This window comes from Taudactylus pleione, unplaced genomic scaffold (genome assembly GCF_031769625.1).
Source record: "Taudactylus pleione unplaced genomic scaffold, aTauple2 ptg000021l, whole genome shotgun sequence".
Lineage (NCBI taxonomy): Eukaryota > Metazoa > Chordata > Amphibia > Anura > Myobatrachidae > Taudactylus > Taudactylus pleione.
The window spans coordinates 3,468,505-3,490,341 of NW_028284423.1; the positions used below are offsets into that span (position 1 = coordinate 3,468,505).

The 21,837-nt window shown below is 41.9% G+C and overlaps 1 protein-coding gene across 2 annotated transcripts in view; it reads left to right on the top strand.

Annotated features, from left to right (window-relative positions):
* Positions 1 to 21,837, top strand: part of LRBA (LPS responsive beige-like anchor protein) — a 626,758-nt gene that overhangs the window by 262,172 nt on the left and 342,749 nt on the right. For both annotated transcript variants that reach the window (XM_088448343.1, XM_088448354.1), the window contains exon 36: positions 8,663 to 8,829. In XM_088448343.1, the coding sequence (XP_088304469.1) occupies positions 8,663 to 8,829 (167 nt within the window). The remainder of the gene's footprint in view (positions 1 to 8,662; positions 8,830 to 21,837) is intronic.

Here is a 21,837-nt window from a genome sequence, read left to right on the forward strand (position 1 = left end):
ACAGGCCAGGCAGAGCAGGAGAGAGAGGAGGGGGCGGGACTCAGATAGGGGGCGGGGAGAGGGGACTTAACTCGTCCCCTGCAGGGGAGAAAGAAGAACAGGTGGCCTTGCATAGATGCAATGTTGCAGCTTGTTAATGGAGCAGTGCTCTGCCCTCCTGCATGCCGCTAGTCACAGTGCTGATCCTAACCGTAAACTGCTCTGTAGTTACAGGCAGACATCTGCTTGTAGCAGTTCCCAGGCAGGATCATCTGCATTGTGCGGGGCCCCCTCTGAGCCCGGTACATAATTTCCGGCTGTACCCCCCTGATGGCGGCAGTGACACAGACTTACTACACACACCGACAGACACAATACACACGCACACCAACACAGACTACACACACACATCCAGGCAAACAATGACAGCATCATTTATTAAAGAAACACCCCCACACCCCCCTCACCGGCGGCTCCAAGATAGAGCGCTGGGAATAGAGAGCCTCTCACAACGCAATGCCCCATCGGAACTGCCTAGAAGGAGCTGCGCGCTGCCACTACAGCGCTCCCTACATTCAGCTAGCAGCCCAGCCAGTTGCAAGTTAGCTGAACTCCGGCTGCTCCTTCTAATTCAGCTGCGTAGCGATGGAGCGGCGGCCAGGGGGGGTTTCTAGGTACTCGGAAACCCCCCCTGCGTGCGCGTATGAAACGTGTGGGGCACTAATGACTTGGTTCAAACTGGACAAGTCCGTCGTTCCCTTAAAGAACTATGGGTACTTCAGTACTCGGCTGTTAAATACCTCTGTATCTTAAATTTGAGATATGCGGCAACAGTAATTTCTGCATGAGTTTGGGAAAAAAAGTACGCTTATGTAACAGGCCAATAGTCTCCAATTGATCGGTTTAAACTTTAAATCTGCATTTTATTGAGAAATAGTTATGCTAAATTTAGTGCTTTTCGTAGAGCCTCAGGTCTCTGGACTTAGATGGGGGAAAGCCAGGTAGCAACACGCATCTTATTGCTGAAGCAAGTAAATTGCACATGCAGCACAGTGAAAATGGATAGCGGTAAAACGGTAAAGCATGTGGTAAAGTATAAGTAGTAGCATGCACAGTATGGCAGAATCACCATTATACATAGTCATAATATCCAAGATAGCATCCTCATGTGTTCTAGTCTCAAGCTCCAAACTTAACAGGCATGATAGCCCAATGTCCATTACATGTATATTGCACTGCTGACCACAGTTCTATGTAAACCGCAAGCCTGTGTCCACCAGACATCCAAGCAATGAATACACGTGAACTCAGCTGCCCTAAATCATGCTGTAAAGGGATGGATACATGTATTTGTTTTCAGTATGGATTTAGCTTTACAAATATTCTTAGTTGTGAAATTATATGAAATATTTAATAGCAAGACTTGAACAAATAGTTATTTTACCTTTCATGCAGTAGTAGAAACATCATTTTGAGAAAAAACCTGCTTACAATGTACAGCTATTGCCAGACATTGTTCTGTGAAAAATTCTCACTCCCTTTTAGGGCTCTATTTACTACAATCTGCATTTAAAATGCGGTATTAGTATGATATTACCGTATTGCGAATTTAGAAAATATTACAGGAATTTATCAAAAATGCAATAAAGCTCTGTCTCTGCGAATAACATCCGCATGTTTCTCCCTGTATTTTTTGGAAAAAATACAGGGAGAATGTCTGCGCATGCAACGCCGCCGGATAGCGCAACCTCTTTCCTTCGTGCAACCTCCTGATGGTGGTGATATCGCAGGGCTTCCCCCCCGGTATTTTTTCACATTTTATTTTTTTAGTAAATCTGGCTAGATCACTTTTCCCATTACAATTATCAGAAATGCGATAATTGGGGTTTGGAGTATAATTTAAAGAATTGTACTCCTGTGGCCGGGTCCCAGTTCCACTGAAAGGGGTTAACCCCCGTGCTGCAGCTCCATATTAAAAATGTTATTGGCGCTAGGCGCCTATTTTAAATATGTATTGCTGGCACCAGGCGTTGAGTGTTAAATTAATTTTAATATGTTGACTCTGCCGTGGCCCGGACCCTCTCCGGCGGCAGCACTATGTGGTGCGCCGCACCGGAAGACTGTATACAAAGATCCCCTGCAGCTGGGCCATGGTCCCAGGCTGCAGGGGGAGGGATTAGGTGCAAAGAGCCACGCTGGGGACCGGGAGCCTATCTCCTGGTGTCCCAGCTCCACAGTGCAGAGAGGGCCGCTGCAGCTGGGACTTAGTCCCAGGGCTGCATGGCTCTGTGCTGACCGATGGGGACCGGGAGCTTGGCTCCATTGAGCTTGACTCCCAGGCGTCCCAGCACTACAGTATAATGCAGCTAAGTGGAATGGCTGTACGCTGGGGGACAGGGAGAGCCCGCTCCTTCGGACCCCCAGCGCTGTGGGCAGGTATAAAGCAGCTCAACCCCCGGTGAGCTGCGCTGCACTGGCGGAGAGTCCTCGGCTGCAGGGCTCTGTTAGTGAAGCTCAGAGCTATGGGCATAGTTGGCAAATAAATATATAAACAGTTTAAATATGTGCCATGTAATAGTGTGTATGCAGCCCTGATCCAGGAAAGCAGTTCCTGAGCTACAGTGTTAAATGTATAAAGACTGGTGCAGGGCACTAGGCACAGAGTATGTATTTTAAATGTATATATTTGATTTAAAGTATCTTAAATATATTTGTAAGTGGAATTGCATTTACCTTTTGTCCTGGAAAGCCAGGGGGTTTCCCAGCCCCCTTCCAGGAATGCAGTCTGCCTCCCAATGCAGCCTCATGCCTGAAAGTGGTATGAGGGGGATGCATGGGGAGCTGGCCAATGCAGCAAGCTAATTGATTTCAGGGAGCTCCAAAGAGCTTCCCCTCCATGTCAAGGAAACCCTTCCTGGGGACCTTGGTTGCCCATTTCTGGAGCCTAGATTCAGGCTATAGGTGACAGGCCTGGTCCCTTAGCAGATTCCTGGAAGCACGTTTTGGAGGGAATGTTTTTCATTCCAGACGTGATAGAGCCTGGGCGTCGCTGAGCCCTGCGCGTGGCTCAGGCACAGGGGAGTGACCACTTCCCACTGCCCATAGGGGACAATGTTAAAGGTGAGCATGCCTTGGGCATGCAAAGCACATGCACTTAATTTGATTGGGTAAAAACCAGAGGGCGGACTTACCCCCTGTGGTAATGTGTATTGGAGTGACATAAACAAGGCCTACGAGTCTGGTAATGTGTGTCTTTTTGTACATCAAGAAGGGATGAACTGCTGTAACATCTGTATGCTGTGATACCCCCCAAAGGGAAGATCCTTTTGAAGACTATTTGAGCAATAAAACTCTTGCTTTTGCAAACGACTACATCTGAATCCTGCAACAACATAATTGAGGAAAACGCTATTCCGTTACCCGGCTGTTCCGGATTGAGCCCAGTGTCTCCAAGCTCTAGCCCTCTGCCAGCTACCGTGCATAGCCTGGTCCATTGCTAGGGATCCGTGAAATCAGCCGACACCAATCAGGAGGTATGGCCGCAACTAGTCCATGCATACGCAGCAGAAGATGTTCCAGGTGCCGGCGGTAGGAGCCTGGCTGTACGTAAGCAGTTCCAAGTGCCGATGGTAGAGGTTTGGTGGTGGCAGCAAGGTACCCGTCCCCTGCGCAGAGGGTAGAGTCAGTAACAGGCAGTTTCTGACGGTAAGAGGGAATCCCTGATAACCCAAGATCCAAAGGGGATAAAAACTAATCAGTGATTGGGTGGCAAGCTGAGGTCATCCATTCACATTGCCCTTAGTAAATTTATGTGAAACTAAAATAATGTGGAAAGGGTGTGAAAACACCCCTTTTCACTTTATTTTAGTAAAAATGTTAATAAATAGAGCCCTTAGTGTGATACTGGGATTAGGATTTAAACACTAGTTATTCTTGTGCCAGCCTCTGTTGTTGTATTCTTCTCAGTTTAATATTGTGATTAGTAAGAGCATAAAACCGGTAGATGTTGCCCAAAGATTGGTACTGTCAATGCAAAATATTGTATGCAGACATGTAAAAATTGTCTATATATAAAGTACATATAAGTTGCTTATTACTAATATGCTCCTTTACTTGTCTGTAGCCTGGGTGCTGTTTCATGCAGTCATTTTTTTAGAGTTCCGTGGTTTGTCCCACGGGTGTAAGCAGGAGGACCAATCCGAAGCCACAGTCTTGTGACTCTCCTCACATACCCCTGAGTGTACCTCCATTTATATTATTTTGCAGCTTATTTTCTTTAGTAGCAATAGATAATCTTCTATTGCTACAATGTTGTAATAAAACTTACTGCTTTGTTACCCAGTGGGGCCCTCTGCATATTCACTGACTCATCATACATGCTAACTGCATTGGCAGATTTTACTTTCATTTTTTTTTAAAGTTCTGAATATATAAAGCTTTGTGTCCTTTCTTGCATGTCTGCTATCGCTATTCTGAGATGGTGATGGCAATTGTTGGACAGCTGCCGCTGGACTTGTTTAATAGACTTCCCTATCCAACGCAAAGGCTGTTGCTCACCTGGAAGATTCCTAAATAAGCCCTATTCCCTCAAATAGTTGATTTAGGGATTTTCTCTATATCATAAATAGACTTCTTATTGTGCTGGAGAAAGATCCACTTTAAACAATGTAATAACATTATTCAAATACATGCTGTAAACTATAGCATCTAATCAGATGGTATTTAGTCTGTATATCGACGGTGAGGATGCCGGTGGTCTGAATCCCGGCGCCAGAATCCCGACGGCAGTCTGGCGGGGAAAGCTCACTCATGGGTAACAGCGGGGATCGTTGTACCAGCTGCCCAACTTCACTATTGCAGTGAATGCCGGGATGGTCCAGTGTGCACTCGCCTGCATACCTCCAACGCATTTCAACATTGTTGTCTTTCTCAAGGGCCTATGTGTTAGTGAAGCTGTGTGACTCACCAAGCAGCAGCATGTGTAACACATTCCTGGCTGGATCTGTTGACCTGCTATGTACCCTGTATACCTACTGCATTAACCCTGTTATGCTGCAACCCTGTTGTTCTGATCTACCCAGTCAGTAAACAACAACCTGGTTAAGTTATTAATTGTGTGAACTGATCTCTATCGTACACCACTGCCACCTGTATCCACATATATAGGTTCTGCCAATACTATGTGCGCATGTTTGTGAATGTTGCAACCATAGTTGACAATTCTACCTGTATCACCTTTTTATGTTTATATAACTTCTGACCATTGTCTTGATCACTAACCACACTCACAGTAGGAATTCTCAGTCCGTTCTAGTAATAAACCGCTACCACATCTATTACCCCTATATGCAAAGACACTTTCCTATATCATTTTGTATGATCAACTTTATTTGTTTTTAACAAACTATATAGTATTTTAGTGAAAGGGTGTGGTGGTGTTTTTTGCAATTGTTGGTAGGTTCTCTTGTACCCCAGAAATATTGCATGCATACAGAGCATCGCTTATTATGCTATATGTTCATGGAACCATAGCCCAGTTTAGGGAACAATGATCAGTATGGTAATGTGATGTTAAAGGTCAGTGCAAACTGTTAGCAGCTATACAGTACACCTACTTTATCTCCAGATGATCGAGTATAATTTTTATTTTCAAATGTCTGATATGCAAAGGCTAATGAGGGGCACTGAAGAGGATGTTTTATGTAACTTAAATCTGTTAAAAGCCAGTATATACTCAGCTGATGTGGTGGCATTCTCCTCACAGCTCTTAGTTTGTTTTGGTAAGTGAGATTTTGTGACTGAAGGATGCTTACTTTATCATAATATAGTCTGATAACTTTAGTAGGCTTTCATTTATTGTCCATTTGATCATTTTCCCGGTACAACTGAAGCAACAGGCAGAAATACAGTGCTTAAGTTATTATTTTTCATAATTTGCTAGTGAACTTTAAACAAAATGTCAGTATTTAAATGTCTTTTAAAGTTTAATGTTTCCATACACTGTACTACAATGCTTAATTTTAATTTTATATTATAAGGTCAAATGCAGCGCTAATGTTCCACAAAGAGACAGAGATTGATAATCGGTAAAGAATGGGCCTCTAATGTGATTTATTTCTATAGATTTTATGTCAGGTATGAAAAGTTGCTGTTCAAATTGTAAAGACTGATCCATTAGACCATTAGGAAGCACTTTAAGCATTTAGTACTTCCTTGTTTCTCCGTTTTTAGAAGTATGCTTTTTCAACTTTGTTTGTGTAAATATATTTTTAAATGCTTAATTCCTTTCTGCAAAATGTAATTCCTGAATTATCTGGAATGTATCCTGATTGCTACTTTAGCATCAGGGTAGCACAGATCAGGCCAAAGCTGGCTAGATATGGTAATTTGACACGACATTAGCTCCATCTATTTTTAGATATTCTGTTTATTTGTTAATCTGACAAATATGGTGATATATATACATAAATGTACTTAATAGTTACTTGTATAGCACATACACATTATGCAGCAGTTTACAGGAATACTTAGTCACTCACATCAATCCCTGCCCCAGTGGAGATGGCCATATAAATTTCTGAACACACACTCACACTCTATAAGAAGCCATTTAAACTACCATTATGACTTTTGGGGTGTGGGAAGAACCTGGAGGCAACTCACGTAAAACATCAGGAGAATATACAAACTCCACACAGATAGAGCTCTGGTTGGAATTCAGCACATGATTTCAGTGCAGCAAGCTATCACAGTGCCACAAATTAATTCAATATCAATTTCTACAGTATGTGATACTTGCATGATTGGACCTGCCCAATCCCTTTAGTTTGTAGCATTAGAACCACATATATAGGTGGGTCTGTGTAAGATGTGAGTCATTCTGTCTAATTTGACATTGTCCGCCACAATGTCCTCCTCTGGCCCCTGCATCAAAGGAGACTCTTCACCAAACTCCAAAAGGCTCTCCTCCTAAGCTTACGTCATGTGAGGATCAGGCTTAGAATGAGAGAGTTTGGTAGAGCAATTCTCTTAAGAATGAGAAGGTTGCATGTGATTGGCGAGTGACTGACCGCTCTGGCATGGACCTACCCCAATTGTCGTTTGAAGAATGTGTCTGCATTCTGATGAGTTTTCTGATAGGCAGTCTGAAAAAGAAAGCAAACAGATACACTTTAGTAAATGATGTACATTAAATAAACACAAAATTTTGGAAAGTTGTGTTAAAATTAGGTCTGCCCAAACATTACAGTAGCTGATTTTCATTGTTCTGTAATACAGCCACACAGGTTTTCTCTGTCTATTCAGGGTATCCTCTCCAGGGCCCATTCTCATAATGCTCATATTGCTGTGGAAACTAAGGCAAATAACACTTCAAGATGGGGCGTGTAAAGTGTTAAGACCTTTTTATTCACATTTGTCGTAGCTGTCCGTTTGAACAACATAGCTGCGCAGCAAAGGAAACAAATAATCTCGATCCTCCACCATTTCTACTGCATTGTTCGCTGAACACAAGAGAAACTGCTCCTCTGGCTAGGCCCCAAGAGAAAACCATTACTACACTTAGAATGACCTTGAATAAATGACACATTTGGTATCTTGTCACAGCACTAGGAGGATTGAGATTTGGTCCAGTACCCCTTGGGTTAGCTGAACATACTGGAGTGTGAGTGGAGCTTGATGACCTTATGATGCATTTCTTCATGTGGACCACTGAGGGAGACTGAAGTCGCAGAGAGGAATCCACGACCAGAATGCAAGAGGGATATGCTGAGGGACAGATAGCCGGGTCCCTCGATAGACAGGTTGTAGGCTTACAGGATAGCCTGTTTTGGGCAAGTGCAGCTTTCCAGGATTTGCCTCTTAACAGGCGTATTAGGCAAGGGCAGGCGTTTTTTTGGTTTTTTTGTTACTTTTTTTCTTGACCGTGTTATTTGATGAAAAAAAAATATATAGTAAAATGTCCACAAATGTCTTGTACACGATATGGAAATCTGAGTTCTATACAAGAATATCTTACTACATTCTACAATGCTTACTGTATAAATGACAAAAGTAAATAAAATAGTGATAGGCAACCTGATACACTTCAGGGAACGCATTAGACGGCCCTCTAACCTTCAAAAGGGCCGCACATTACTCTTAATTTCAGTATTAAGTTAAATCAATATGTTTAATCAATGAAAGAGACACCTATCTCTAATTGCAAAGCAGCAGGCATCTTAGACAAGCGTTACAAGATTTAACAACCAAGTATCACATTGAAAAGTTGCCCTTCACTGGCATCGGATTAGAAAAAAACAATTTTGAAAATAGAGCCACAGCAGTTTAGTTACTTGTAGCATATGCTACCTGCACATTTTTTGCTGTGAAGTATTTAATGCTATCTAAAATGTACCAATAGTTTACCTTACCATCCTAACTGCTTTTCTTCATTTCCATCTTGTTTACAGATTGTCATAATGTTACCTTTCCCAAAGTAGTGACAGGCTAATGAGGTAGAGATACAGCGTTTCCCATGAGCTTGCACTCTATAGGACTGAATGTAAACACTGTACTCTAGCAACACGTAACAAATAGACGCCATAACCAAAGTGAACGCAACTTTTAGTTAACTGCTTTTCTTAGCAAATATATATATATTTAAATATTATTTTAAATCCAAATTATTGCTTCTTTCCACTAGTCCCTTTCTGCACAATATTCAGCAGAAAAGAGAGAAGATGAAAAGATGTGTGACCATTTAATAAGGGCGGCCAAGTACAGGGACCATGTGACTGCGACACAGCTGGTGCAGAAAATCGTCAATATTCTCACAGACAAACATGGAGCTTGGGGGAGTTCTTCTGTAAGGTAAGACCATTCTTAAAGTTTGTACTGCCATTGAAGTTATCCAAGGACAGGTGAAATGGTAACAAGTGTAATTTATCTTGAGTTTGAAATAGAGCATGTAAAAGGGTGTGTATGTATATATGTATTTATATATAGATTTTTTTTTTTTTAAATTAGAGATGTTTGGTTCTCCAGAAATCCGAATCCACCCGTATTTCGTGAATCTGGGTAAATCAGAGTCGCAGTTCTAATCTCCTGAGGAAATCTGGGTCGCAGTTCTGATCTTTTTGAGGTTCGGAATTCGGATTTTAAATCCGAATTTCGGGTTTTGAATTGCATAAATTACATGATTTTAGCTGTTTTTAAAACATTTTATCTATTTTTTATTTAAAAAAAAAAATCCAGATCCTGAACCAAAACACTTGAGGGCTGTTTGCAAAAACAAATCCCGATCCAAAACTTTAAAGGAGATACAGATCCAAAACCAAAACATGGGGGTCGGCGCACATCCCCAATATATATGTATATAGTGTTCACTCTAGCTCCGGCGGCAGGCAGGGTGCCGAAGCTAGAGAGGGCAACTTTGTGCGCGCGGGCGAAAAGGGGGCGTGGCCATACAAGGGGGAGTGTCTATAAGACGCGTCCCCTTTTTCATCATACTTTGCGGCATGCCCGGCACTTACGGACATGCCGGGCAGCCCCCAAGCGCTGCAGACAGGGAGAACAGATGCCGGGCGCATGTGCCCGGCGTCTATTCTCCGGCGGTGACCGGGTCACCGCACATTTCTCCACCCGCGGGACACTGCATCCCGCGGGTGAAGACTGCACCCGCAGCTTGTGAGGGCAGGGTGCTTTTTGCCCTCCTTCTTTAGGGCAGGGTGCCACACCCTGCTAAAACAGCCTAGCGGGACCGCTATGTATATGTGTACATACATACACATATATATATCTATATATATATATATATATATATATATATACACATACACATACACAGTCAGGTGCATAAATATTGGGCAATTGACAGAATTTTAATATTTTGGCCTCTATTCACCACCGGAATGGCTTTGAAATGAAACAAACAAGATGTGCTTTAACTGCAGACTTTCAGCTTTAATTTGAGGGTAATTACATCCAAATCAGGTGAACGGTGTAGGAATTACAACGGTTTCTATATGTACCTCCCACTTTTTAAGGGGCCAAAAGTAATGGGACTATCAACTCAAAAGCTAATTCATGGACAGGTGTGGGCTATTCCCTCGTTATTGCATTATCAATTAAGCAGGTAAAAGGTCTGGAGTTGATTCTAGGTGTGACATTTGCATTTGGAATCAGTTGCTGTCGACTCTCAATATGAGATCCAAAGAGCTGTCACTATCAGTGAAGCAAGCCATCATTAGGCTGAAAAATCAAAACAAACCCATCAGAGAGAGAGCGAAAACATTAGGTGTGGCCAAATCAACTGTTTGGAACATTCTTAAAAAGAAAGAACACACCGGAGAGCTCAGCAATACCAAAAGACCCGGAAGACCACGGAAAACAACTGTGGTGGATGACAGAAGAATTATTTCCCTAATGAAGAAAAACCCCTTCATAACAGTTGGCCAAATCAAGAACACTCTCCAGGAGGTAGGTGTATATGTGTCAAAGTCAACAATCAAGAGAAGACTTCACAAAAGTGAATATAGAGGGTTCACCACAAGATGTAAACCATTGGTGAGCCTCAAAAACAGGAAGACCAGATTAGAGTTTGCCAAACAACATCTAAAAAAGCCATTACAGTTCTGGAACAACATCCTATGGACAGATGAGACAAAGATCAACTTGTACCAGAGTGATGGGAAGAGAAGAGTATGGAGAAGGAAAGGAACTGCTCATGATCCTAAACATACCACCTCATCAGTGAAGCATGGTGGTGGAAGTGTCATGGCGTGGGCATGTATGGCTGCCAATGGAACTGGTTCCCTTGTATTTATTGATGATGTGACTGCTGACAAAAGCAGCAGAATGATTTCTGAAGTGTTTCGGGCAATATTATATGCTCATATTCAGTCAAATGCTTCAGAACTCATTAGACGGCGCTTCACAGTGCAGATGGACAATGACCTGAAGCATACTGCAAAAGCAGCCAAAGAGTTTTTTTAAGACTAAAAAGTGGAATGTTATGCAATGGCCAAGTCAATCCCCTGACCTGAATCCGATTGAGCATGCATTTCACTTGATGAAGACAAAACTGAAGGGAAAATGCCCCAAGAACAAGCGGGAACTGAAGACATTTGCAGTAGAGGCCTGGCAGAGCATCACCAGGGATGAAACCCAGCGTCTGGTGATGTCTATGCGTTCCAGACTTCAGGCTGTAATTGCCTGCAAAGGATTTGCAACAAAGTATTAAAAAGTGAAAGTTAGATTTAGGATTGTTTAGTTTGTCCCATTACTGTTGGCCCCTTAAAAAGTGGGAGGCTCATATAGAAACCATTGTAATTCCTACACCGTTCACCTGATTTGAATGTAATGACCCTCAAATTAAGTCTGAAAGTCTGCAGTTAAAGTACATCTTGTTTGTTTCATTTCAAAGCCATTGTGGTGGTGAATAGAGGCCAAAATATGAAAATTCTGTCAATGTCCCAATATTTATGCACCTGACTGTATGTCTACAATGTATAAGGTCTGGCACTCCTCTCTTGAGCCCCGCTTTCTGACTGGCTTGGGTGCCTTCCTAGGGGTTAGCATACCCCAACATAGCAAAATATTGGAAGGCTGCACTCAAAGACTGTAAACTTGGTGAAAGGCGTGGTGTTTGTTAAATCAACATTTTAGGGTTTCCCCCCTCCTCGGGACCCAGGTGTGTCGTGATGAAGGTGGTGAACCCCGAAACGTCAATTTAGTAGACACAAAAGTAGACTAATATTTAGTAAAAATATTCTGGTGGCTGTATAGCAAAGAGTCACCAAAGAGTTAATCCTACGGGTACAGATCTGAATTCTGCTTATTTTATTTTTGGTGCCATGAGCATCTGAAATAGCTGTTTAACTGAGTGCACTGAGCACATTTTCCATAAACATCCATGATCACTATATTCACATCTGTTCATGCTGCCTTCATTATGTGTTGGACACAGCTGACGCTACTGTACAGAAAGCACAGCATTGCTATACCCAAAATAAAATAATCGGTCAGTGCCATCATTATGTGAATAACAGGTTTTGTCTATTTCATACCTTTAAAACAATTTATGTTGCTGTATTGGAACAAACTATTGGCACCACATGCATGTGGAAAAGCACTAGACTGGACAGCCTCCCCTTTCCTCTCCCCTAAAAGACCTTTCAATGCCACTCATGCCAGAGCAGGTGCGCACAGGGCCCATTCATCGCTACCCTGCCATGCAAAGCGAACAGGACATAACTCTCAACCTTCCAGCCCAATTAGGACAAATCTGCTGGAATCAGATTGAAGGGACAGGTTTGTCAAAACAGGACTGTCCTGCCTAAATCAGGACAGTTGGAAGGCATGGTGTTTTATTCTATATACTTTTTTGTTACTTGTTGTGTTATAATCTTGTGTGTTTGCCCAAATGTTTATTTTTTGAAAGTTTAGAGTTTTTTTTGTTTTTTTTTGCAGTATTCACCTTGCATAAGTCATAGTGTGCAAAACGCATTTCTTTTTGTTTTTACATTTTGTGAAAATATCATGGAATTTAGATGTGAGTTGATTAGAGATTTGCTTTTATTGTATGAAACAAGTGGGATCCATCTACTGTATAAGCGCATACCTTCATATATTAAAGCACAAAATGCCATAGGGAATTGTTCTCTCCCCATTGCAATTGCAACAATCATAAGACATTCATTACATACTAGCCTAGAAATCCATATTTGGTAATACATATATGTAAATCACGATATAATGTGTTATGCTATCAGAATATGTAAACATACATCTCAGGTAGTACTTGAAATTCTTATTAATGTTTCACACTTTAGTCATCTATTTAGTTAATTTCCATCAATCTTGTACCCTATTAGTCAAGAGAAGGCATTACGTTCTAAAACTGTTGCATCTGTTTTTGGGTACGTACACTGATTGTACAAGTGACACCAAGAGATTGCCATGTACGCTCCATGTGTCCGTTATCCTTGTGTACAGTGTTGCATTAAATTCTATATATAGTTCAGTATAAATGATATAAAACAGGCAACCAATATTTATTACCCAGTAAACTCAATAGGAAATAGTGCTATCACTGAGTCATTAGGTATGCAGGCAGTATTCACATGGATATATCTGGACTCCGCTATGTAGGTGTTAGGTTATGTGAGCACGTTTTGCTTTTGCATCTATCAGAGTGGCGTATTTCAACTGGTTTTTCAGAATTTCTTGCTATTTTCCTTTATGGTGAACTTGTAAAACATTTACATATATGTGAAATGCAGTAAAGAAATGTTTTTGCATATAATCTAAAGTGAGTGAATGTCACAAGTAACGAACACACTATTTATACATTCTTTGCAGAACATGACCTTTTGTCACTGAACAGAAACATATAGGGAAAATGTTGTAGGAATGTTGCTCCTTCAATTGTTCTGTGTGTAATAAGATCTTACTAATAATTAAATTTATTTAAATATATTCCCAACGGTTCTTTTTGAAACCTAGAGCTGGAGCTATGTGGCGAGCTGGAGCTATGTGGCAAAAGAGAGAAAAAAAAGTTCTTTATTATAAGTTAAATGCACATCCTTTTATATATGAAGCTGTCACTTCCTGAGTATATGCATTGTGTGAATGACTCCATTGGAGACACATGAATTCTCAGACGCTACTCTGTAGGCCAAAGCAACTTACTTTAAGTGTTTCACACTTTCCTTTACATTTTTATTATAGAATTGTAATAATTTTTGCTTGACAACATGAGCTAATAAGCCATTACTTTCACGGGGATGTAGTCACCGCCTGTCTAAATCCCAACGGCTAAAGCCCGACAAGGGACTTAAGATAGGTGTTGAAATACCGACACCTATCTTAATCCCGGCGCCGGAACACAGAAGGACGCCTGCCCGAACTAGGTAAATCTGGGGCATCCTTAGTGTTAGCTGCAGGGGGGGAGGGTTAGGATTAGGTTACATAGCGGGGTTAGCGTTAGGTTTTTTTGGGTTGAGATTAGTGTTATGCACCCCTAGGGGGGAGGGTTAGGGTGTACTGTGGTTATGCACACAACCAATTTGCCTACTTTATGCTACGCAAACTGGCAAATGTCCAGCTCTGCATCAGCCCCTACTAGCGTTCCCGCTAGACTGTTTTAGCGTGGTGTGGCGCCCTGCCCTTTTTCTGGAGGGCAAAAGCGCCCTGCCCTAACAGCCTGCGGGAACTGTCTTCACCCGCGGGTCGCAGTGTCCCGCGGGTGAAGAAATGTGCGGTGACCCGGTCACCGCCGGGGAATAGACACCGGGCGCATGCGCCCGGCATCTATTCTCCCTATCTGCAGGGCTTGGGGGCTGCCCGGCGTGTCCGTAAGTGCCAGGCACGCCCCCAAGAGTGACGAAAAGGGGACGCATCTTATAGACACGCCCCCTTTTCGATGACCACGCCCCCTTAAAGTGCCCTCTCTAGCTCCGGCGCCCTGCCTTGCGCCGGAGCTAGAGTGAACACTACCCTACAGTATGTGCCTGTCCTGCTAAACAAATGAATGAAAATAAAGTGGATTTTGATAGAATTCATATTGCAATATTGTAGCGAACAAGTTACCATTTGCTGGAATAAAAAGTGTAGATATTATTCCCCAATATCTGCCTGCTTTGGTTGGAGTCCAGTATACACAGGGTTGTCTTAACAGCAGTGTGGGCCCTGGGCAAAGCAAATGTAAATGTTCAATAAAATTAAACCCTCCTGCATGGCCCTCATGACCTCCCACACATGCAGAGAGACTGTTAGACTGTTCTGAAGCCGCGGATGCAGGGGGGCGGTTGGTGGACCCCTACAAGCTTCGGGTCCTTGGGCAACTGCCCAACAAGCCCAATGGAGGAGATGGCCCTGAGTATACATGTATTGCAGTGTTTGTTGTTTAAGGCTATCATAATAATAGTTGCACATGTGGCGTTTGAGTATAATGATTTTATATGCCATTATGCATATTGTATAATATTTGGATAATCAAATGTGCAGTCAGTCAACTTGAGTGGGTTAATAGATTTTAATAGTATGCATTGCTATATGCAGTATTTATCTTGTTTTACAAATGGTGGCATGATGAGGTGTCTCATAATGTCATTCACCTAACTGAATTCCAAGCAGTGTTATCCCACAAGCTGCATATTATGTACTTATATTAAAGTATCAGGTCAGCCTTTCACATGGCTTTATGCACAAATGCGTAATTAGGAATTGTTAAGGATTTTGAAGATCTCCTATCTGTTGTCCTATGAAAAACATGAATATAAATCAAAACAAATTGATTTAATTAAATGTATATCCCTTCGGAATCCTAATTAAAACCAAAGCTCGGCACTACAAGTGTTAATATGATCTTGTTTTCATGTCTTCTAATAAATGGATTCTCCTAAGTATTCTGGTTTAATTTAGTTTATGCTGTTTTCCTCTCTGTCCTGTGGAATTCATATGGCTTGCTTGTTGCCAGGACTCGGAGCTTTAATACTTTCCCATTAATGTCATTTATTTTGTTTCAGTATTGATGGCTTTCCTAATGCTGTCCGATCAGTAAGCTGCAACGCTGGCAGCTGGCCCAGGATCGGCACTGGTTTTAATAAATCACAATCAGACCCATGCCATTACATCAATATTTTTAGTCAATTATAGAGAAGGTCAGGTGCTGCATTCAGCGATGAAACTCCAGCATGTGGCATTATAAGAAAACATCTGGTACTGCAACAAAAATGCAAGTTGGGAAAATTGAGAGAGAGTGAAAAATCAATATTACCAAATTTGAGGCAGATCAAATTAAATCTGCATGATTATGGGCAAACCACAGATGATTACAGGCTTGACCACAGTGTGGTTATTAAACCTAATTCTGTTATACGCAGAGAAATTCCCAAGTTCCAGTTCAATAAAAATGAAAATATTCTTTTCTCCGAAGCAGATGGGATTTGTTGTTCCCTCACAGCAGGCATCTAATATCTTTTGACACCTAGTGACCTGTCTGAATGCAATTTGTGTCTTAATATCTGGCTTACACAAGCTGCTGCCACAGAGAGAAAGTCATCGTGTTCTTTATTCATGGAGATTTTTCCAGATATTATTTTTTTTTCCTGTCCCTCTGTGGAAACCAGGGGAAAAGGTATTCAGTTCACATAGTAGGCTCTGGTGAATGTTTGTCCTTTACTGTCATTGAATACTGTTATTTTTTTTTTTTTGTTTTGTTCCAAATTGGTTCAAGATTTCACTGGGAAAAATTGTAGCTGCCAGCGAGTACCTGTTCTCATACATTAATGTCACCTGAAGCGAGGCTCAGGTGAAAAGAAGAAAGAACGCTGATAAGGAACAACGGAATAAGCAAAAAATGAGCCCACAAATGAACAGAATGGCAGAAGTAATTTTTCCCCACACTGTGCAGCGAGCAGGCATTGTGTTTATTTGGGTCAGGAGACAAATCATCTTTCATGTAGATGACACCTGGTAAAGTGTCTGAATGTAAGAAGGATGAGAAGAGATGATGGAGAACAGTGGATGAAAGTCTCGGAGGACAGGCTACCCTTTCTCATCGCGTCCTTCATTGCATTCTAATAGGCTGACTAATGTACCATAGAAATTCACTCTGGTTCTTCGCCTAGTAAAGGACAGAGAGTGGCACTCCTCATCTTTGAAATAAAATTCATAGGTAAAATTGCAGACATAAATTATCGGAGGCGCGGCAATAAGGATTTCTGCGCTTTTCTATAAAACCGGTCGGCTGTTTTTACATTAACACATAGAAGCAGTTAAGTTGCAGCTGCTTTTAAGACACTGTTTGAGATTGCTTGGAATATGGTCTAATGGATGCCCTCAAGCTAGAGGCAGCTTTTTTTTTTTTTCCCCTATGAAACATTCATCTTTCCCCCCCCTCCCTCTCTTTTTATTTTTCCTCCTTAAGTCTGCATGTCAAGAGCCCTGCCGGTAAAAATCTTTGTGATGCTCTCTTCAATTTTTCTTCAGTAAATCAAATCTTCTTCCTTTCAGAAAAGATGAATGCTAGAAGGTGCGGGTGTTATAAAAGAAAAAAAGAAGACTGCAAAAAATCAATGCGGGCAAAATTGAAACAGTATGCCTTTCTATCGATTGGCCTTGTGAAATCGAAACTAACAGCTTTGTAACTGTTCCAGTGGACAGTTAGCTGACCTGTAATGGACAAACTATCAATATTAGCATTACTATTTTATCTTGTAGTATGTCATTTTGGAAGGAGAGGCCACCTCCAGAAGTGGGGGCTTGGGCTGATATTTTAATGAAATATACAAGAGGTTTATTTCAGTGCATTGCACTTGTCTTTAGTTATTTGCAGATAAGGACAGTACTTGACAAATCAAGATAACAACATTAGGCTCATTTACAAATTGCGGAACGTAAGAAAAAACTAAATAAAAACCTTGCCAAGACTAAACTTGAGCATTAAAGTCTAATGCTGCTTCTCCTATTGTTTGTGCTGGTTGGAGATTCCGACAGCAGCAAATGGGTTACACAGCTGCTGTTGTGTTTTTTTTTTGTATATTACTTCTGTGATGAGATTTCACTTAGCATTTTTATAATGAATGAAAATGGGTTCCTTGTAGAATTGCAATCCCATTAGCCTGCAGTGCACTGAAATGTGAAATGCAATCAAAGAAAATGTATGCAGACCAAAAAAAAAAAAATACATGGCTTCTCCCCAGCCCCCTCAATGCTTTTCTTTCACCGTTTCCCCACCCTGCAGTTATTGCACTTGACATCAGTGTAAAGTAACATTCATTGCTCTCTCTGGAGCTCTGACGATGTTTGGAATTTTTTTTATTGCCAACATTGGCCCAAGTAGTAATATTGTGAAATGGCTTAATAAAACTAACAATTCTCCCAGTTGTAGCTCCATTGAACCCCCCCCCCCACACACAATACACAATGACAAACAATCATTTATATAAGGCAGCACCATATATGATTGTGAGTTCTGTGCTGTTTAATGCAAAGTTGTACAACTGCATTTAAAATAAATGTGTAGCTTATAAAGCTGTTTATTGGCAGCAGTTCATATAATTTGTATCTTTCTAATAAACATATTTTTTCTATACATTTTAGTATATTTTTCCAAAGAAATGATAGCTATTTTCTCCTCTGTCTTCTGATGGGCAGTAGGACAGCCAGCACAACGCTAAAGCGACAGACCTTTGGAAACAGTCTTTTAAATCTTGGCAACTTCATAAGTAGAAGCAGTGGAGCCATGTATACTGTTATGTATAAAGCACCAACATGTTTCTCCGCCTGTAAGATAGAGATGCAAGACAAACCTTTGTAGTGTCATGGCAGGACTCATCTGACCCTGCATCATGTGTGGTTTTGTAAGGATTAACCAAACAAAACCACCTGGTCTTTCTAAAAATGATTAAAATAGCCACATACACCATCAGACTTAACATTTAAGCTGCGTACACACGTATCGATTTTGTAAATGAACGATTTTCGTTCACTTTTTAAAGGGAAAACTGAACAAAAATCATTCATTTACTAAATGTAGTGAATGATTTTATGAACTACAAACGATTTTTCTAATTTCCCTTAATGAAAATCGTTAAGTTGGTCAGTCAGAATGGACGATAAACTACAAACGGGAACGCGCATGAACGATTTTCATTAATCATTATAACTCAGAAACTGAACGACTTTTTTTAAACGATAACGACGTCGTTATAGTTAAATCGTTCAAAAAATTGTTAAATGTGTATGCACCTTTTAGCATCTCTGTTACTCTCATCCATGTGGGGGATGTCATTACAGTACTTCTGGGTTATGCGTAGTGAGGTGTGGAGTCGGGCACAAACTAATTAAGACTGTCTCCCATCCCCTATATAACCCCTCCCCTTCCACTAGAGCCTCAGGCTTGTTTTCAGTGCCTTGGAGTAAGGCACTAGCTAAGTCCTAGCTTTTATTTTAGTTTTCATAGAATATATTATACTGTAAGTAGTCTCTTTAATATGGGGCTTCGAGAAGATTCCTCATGCTGTAGATGTGGCACGAATGAGGCAACTCTCTGGCATCTCCTTTGCTAGTGCCAGGCTGTGCACCTTATTTGAAACCAGATGTCAGACTGTGTCCGTATTACTTTACCTGCTTGGCCCCCCTTGACACACTTATTTGTCTCTTTGGTTTCTCCCCTCAAGAATGGTCTAATATTACAATCTATAAGTATATTTTTAAACTGTTATCTCTGGCCAAGGTTATTATAGCACGGGCATGACTGGGGTGGATCCTCCTTCTTTCATAGCTGGATCTGCCTGGTCAATGATACTGGTAATCACAGGAGATTTCTGTATATAGCTAGAGGATCTCTCCACAAAATTTCACAAAATATGGTCACCAAAATATGGTCGAACGGGCAGCTCCTTTTTATCTGACACTGGCTGATTTGGGAAGGGGGTGCTGCCAGCACGGGTGTGGATTAACATATAGACAGTAAAAAGGTTGACAGTGTCTAGATAGATAACCAGATGTTAGACAGACAGTCAATAGGTCGACTAGGACAAAATGTCGACAGACAAAAGGTCGTCACACTAAAGGTCGACATGTAAGAAGGTCAACGAGGACAAATTTTCGACATGAAAATGGTTGACACATTTTAATTTTTTTTTTTTTAGCCCTAATCTTCACCCTAACTTCACCTTGGTGCCTAACCCTAACCATCGGGGTAAGGTATCTGACCCGAACCATCCCTTCTAGTGCCTAGCCCTAACCCTCTGGTAAGTGCCTAACCTTTCCTCCTGGTGCCTAACCCTAAACCTAACCCTAAAAAACAAAACAGAAATAATGTGTTCGACCATTTTTTGTCGACCATTTTCATGTCGACCTTTATGAACCTGTCTACCTTTTGTACCTGACGACATTCTTACATGTCGACCTTTAGTGTCGACCTTTTATCGCTGTCGACCTTTTGTCCCAGTTGACCTATTGACTGTCCGACATCTGGTGTCTATCTAGACCAGGGATGGGGAACCTCAGGCCCGGGAGCCGTATAAGGTCTGTGAAATCATTTGGTCTGGCCCTCTGAGCTTTTCTCTGCTAGCCTATCTGGCTAGCAGGGTACCTAGACTGGCACTCTGCAGCCAGAATCCATGCAGCAGTGCCGCCTGGAGAGTCCATAGGATGCTTCAAACGGTCACACAGATGCCCTTACAGCTCCCCGGAGCATACTCTGAATGCTTACGGGCATTGCTGCAATCACTGGCGATTGTGGCCCCGCCCTGTTTGACGTCACATGGAGGGAGCGTGGCCTGCACCTGACCCGCAGATAATGTTATATATATATATATATATATATATATATTTCTCAAAATGTCCTTCGGCAGAAAAAAGGTTTCCCACCCCTGAGCTTGACATTGTTGACCCTTTTACTGTCTATAGTTCGGCACCCTGCCAGCACTTGTTCTTGTATTATTTTATTTGTTGCCACACTGCTTTACTATTATTTTGCTAATGATATGTTTTGCATATATATATATATATATATATATATCTATATGTATGTATATCTATATGTATACTGCTGCATAACTGTACATATGTCATGTTCTTGTATATGTTGTTTCTATCTATTTTTCTTTATTGAAAAATCAATACCTAGCTATGTCCTAGCTTTTGGTTAGATTTAATTTCTTTATTTTGCTGTTTGGTTTGGGTACTTAGGGCCTGATTCAGAGCCGCTCGTAAGCGGCCGCTCGTTCGTTCCGAGCGATGTTTGCACAACTGCGCATGCGTACGGATCATAATACGCATGCGCGAACCCGTGAGTGCGGCCGAAAATCGTTTGTTCGCTAAATAGCGAATGCCTGCTATTTTGAGTGACACAATGAGGCGTATGTGGGTGGTAACAGGGGAAGGTGCTTGAAAACGGGGAGTGGAGATCTGAACGCAGACGTGCTTAAAGGTCAAAACGGGCGTTTTATGGGTGTGCATAATTAATACAGCAGCGTCATTGACCACGTCACTGGGTTATTTTATAGTCAGAACTGCTCGCAAGATTGCGGTAGGAAAAACCAACCACAAGAATAGCGAGCAGTTCATATGCTGGTCGATGTACTCGATTAATCTAATAGCGGACATGACGTAGGATGCGAGCGGCCAGGGGGCGTAGTTTTCCAAAAAACGACCGCATGTTTGGTTCGCTCGTTCAGACCTAGAGGCGTGAACAGACCACAAAGAGCAAACTGTTCATTTGAATAGCCACCCCTTTTTTCTGAACGAGCGAGCGCAAATAGCGTCCGGCTCTGAATGAGGTCCACAGTCCCTGGCAACAGATGACAAGCACTAGCAGAGTGGGAGTAGATAGGTTTGTGTGTAACCCTGTATCTCACTCTAAAGACAGCCCCTGGGAGAGTCACCAAACTACATAGTCCCTGGGTCTCTCTCAATACCAGACACACAACTGAGGGGGCTGCTGGCAAAAAGGTAAGCTTTATACATTTTTTATGTAAAATACCTTGTTGCTGTATTTACTGCCTCCCGGCACGCCGCTTTTACTCCGAGTGGCCGGGCAAGTTATAACTCGCATAGCTGCAGCTGTAGGGGCGGCGTGCCTCACACCTCCCCGGGATTCCACAGCACCCGCAGCTTTAAAAGCCCGACTGTTCCTCCTGGAGGACCGCTGGCTGGGATTACAGAGCAGCAATATGCTGCCGGCTTTGTGGAAGAGAGAGGCTTGTTGAACGCCCCCCAGGACATGGCATCGCTGCACATGCAGGCGCGCTGTCTGTGAAGTCATCAGTACAAGCCGCGGTAACATCAGAGCTCTGTGGTCTCTGGATAGAAACACCAGAGGTTAGTTAATGCCCAGGATGACGTCCGGCGTCCTGAATGAAG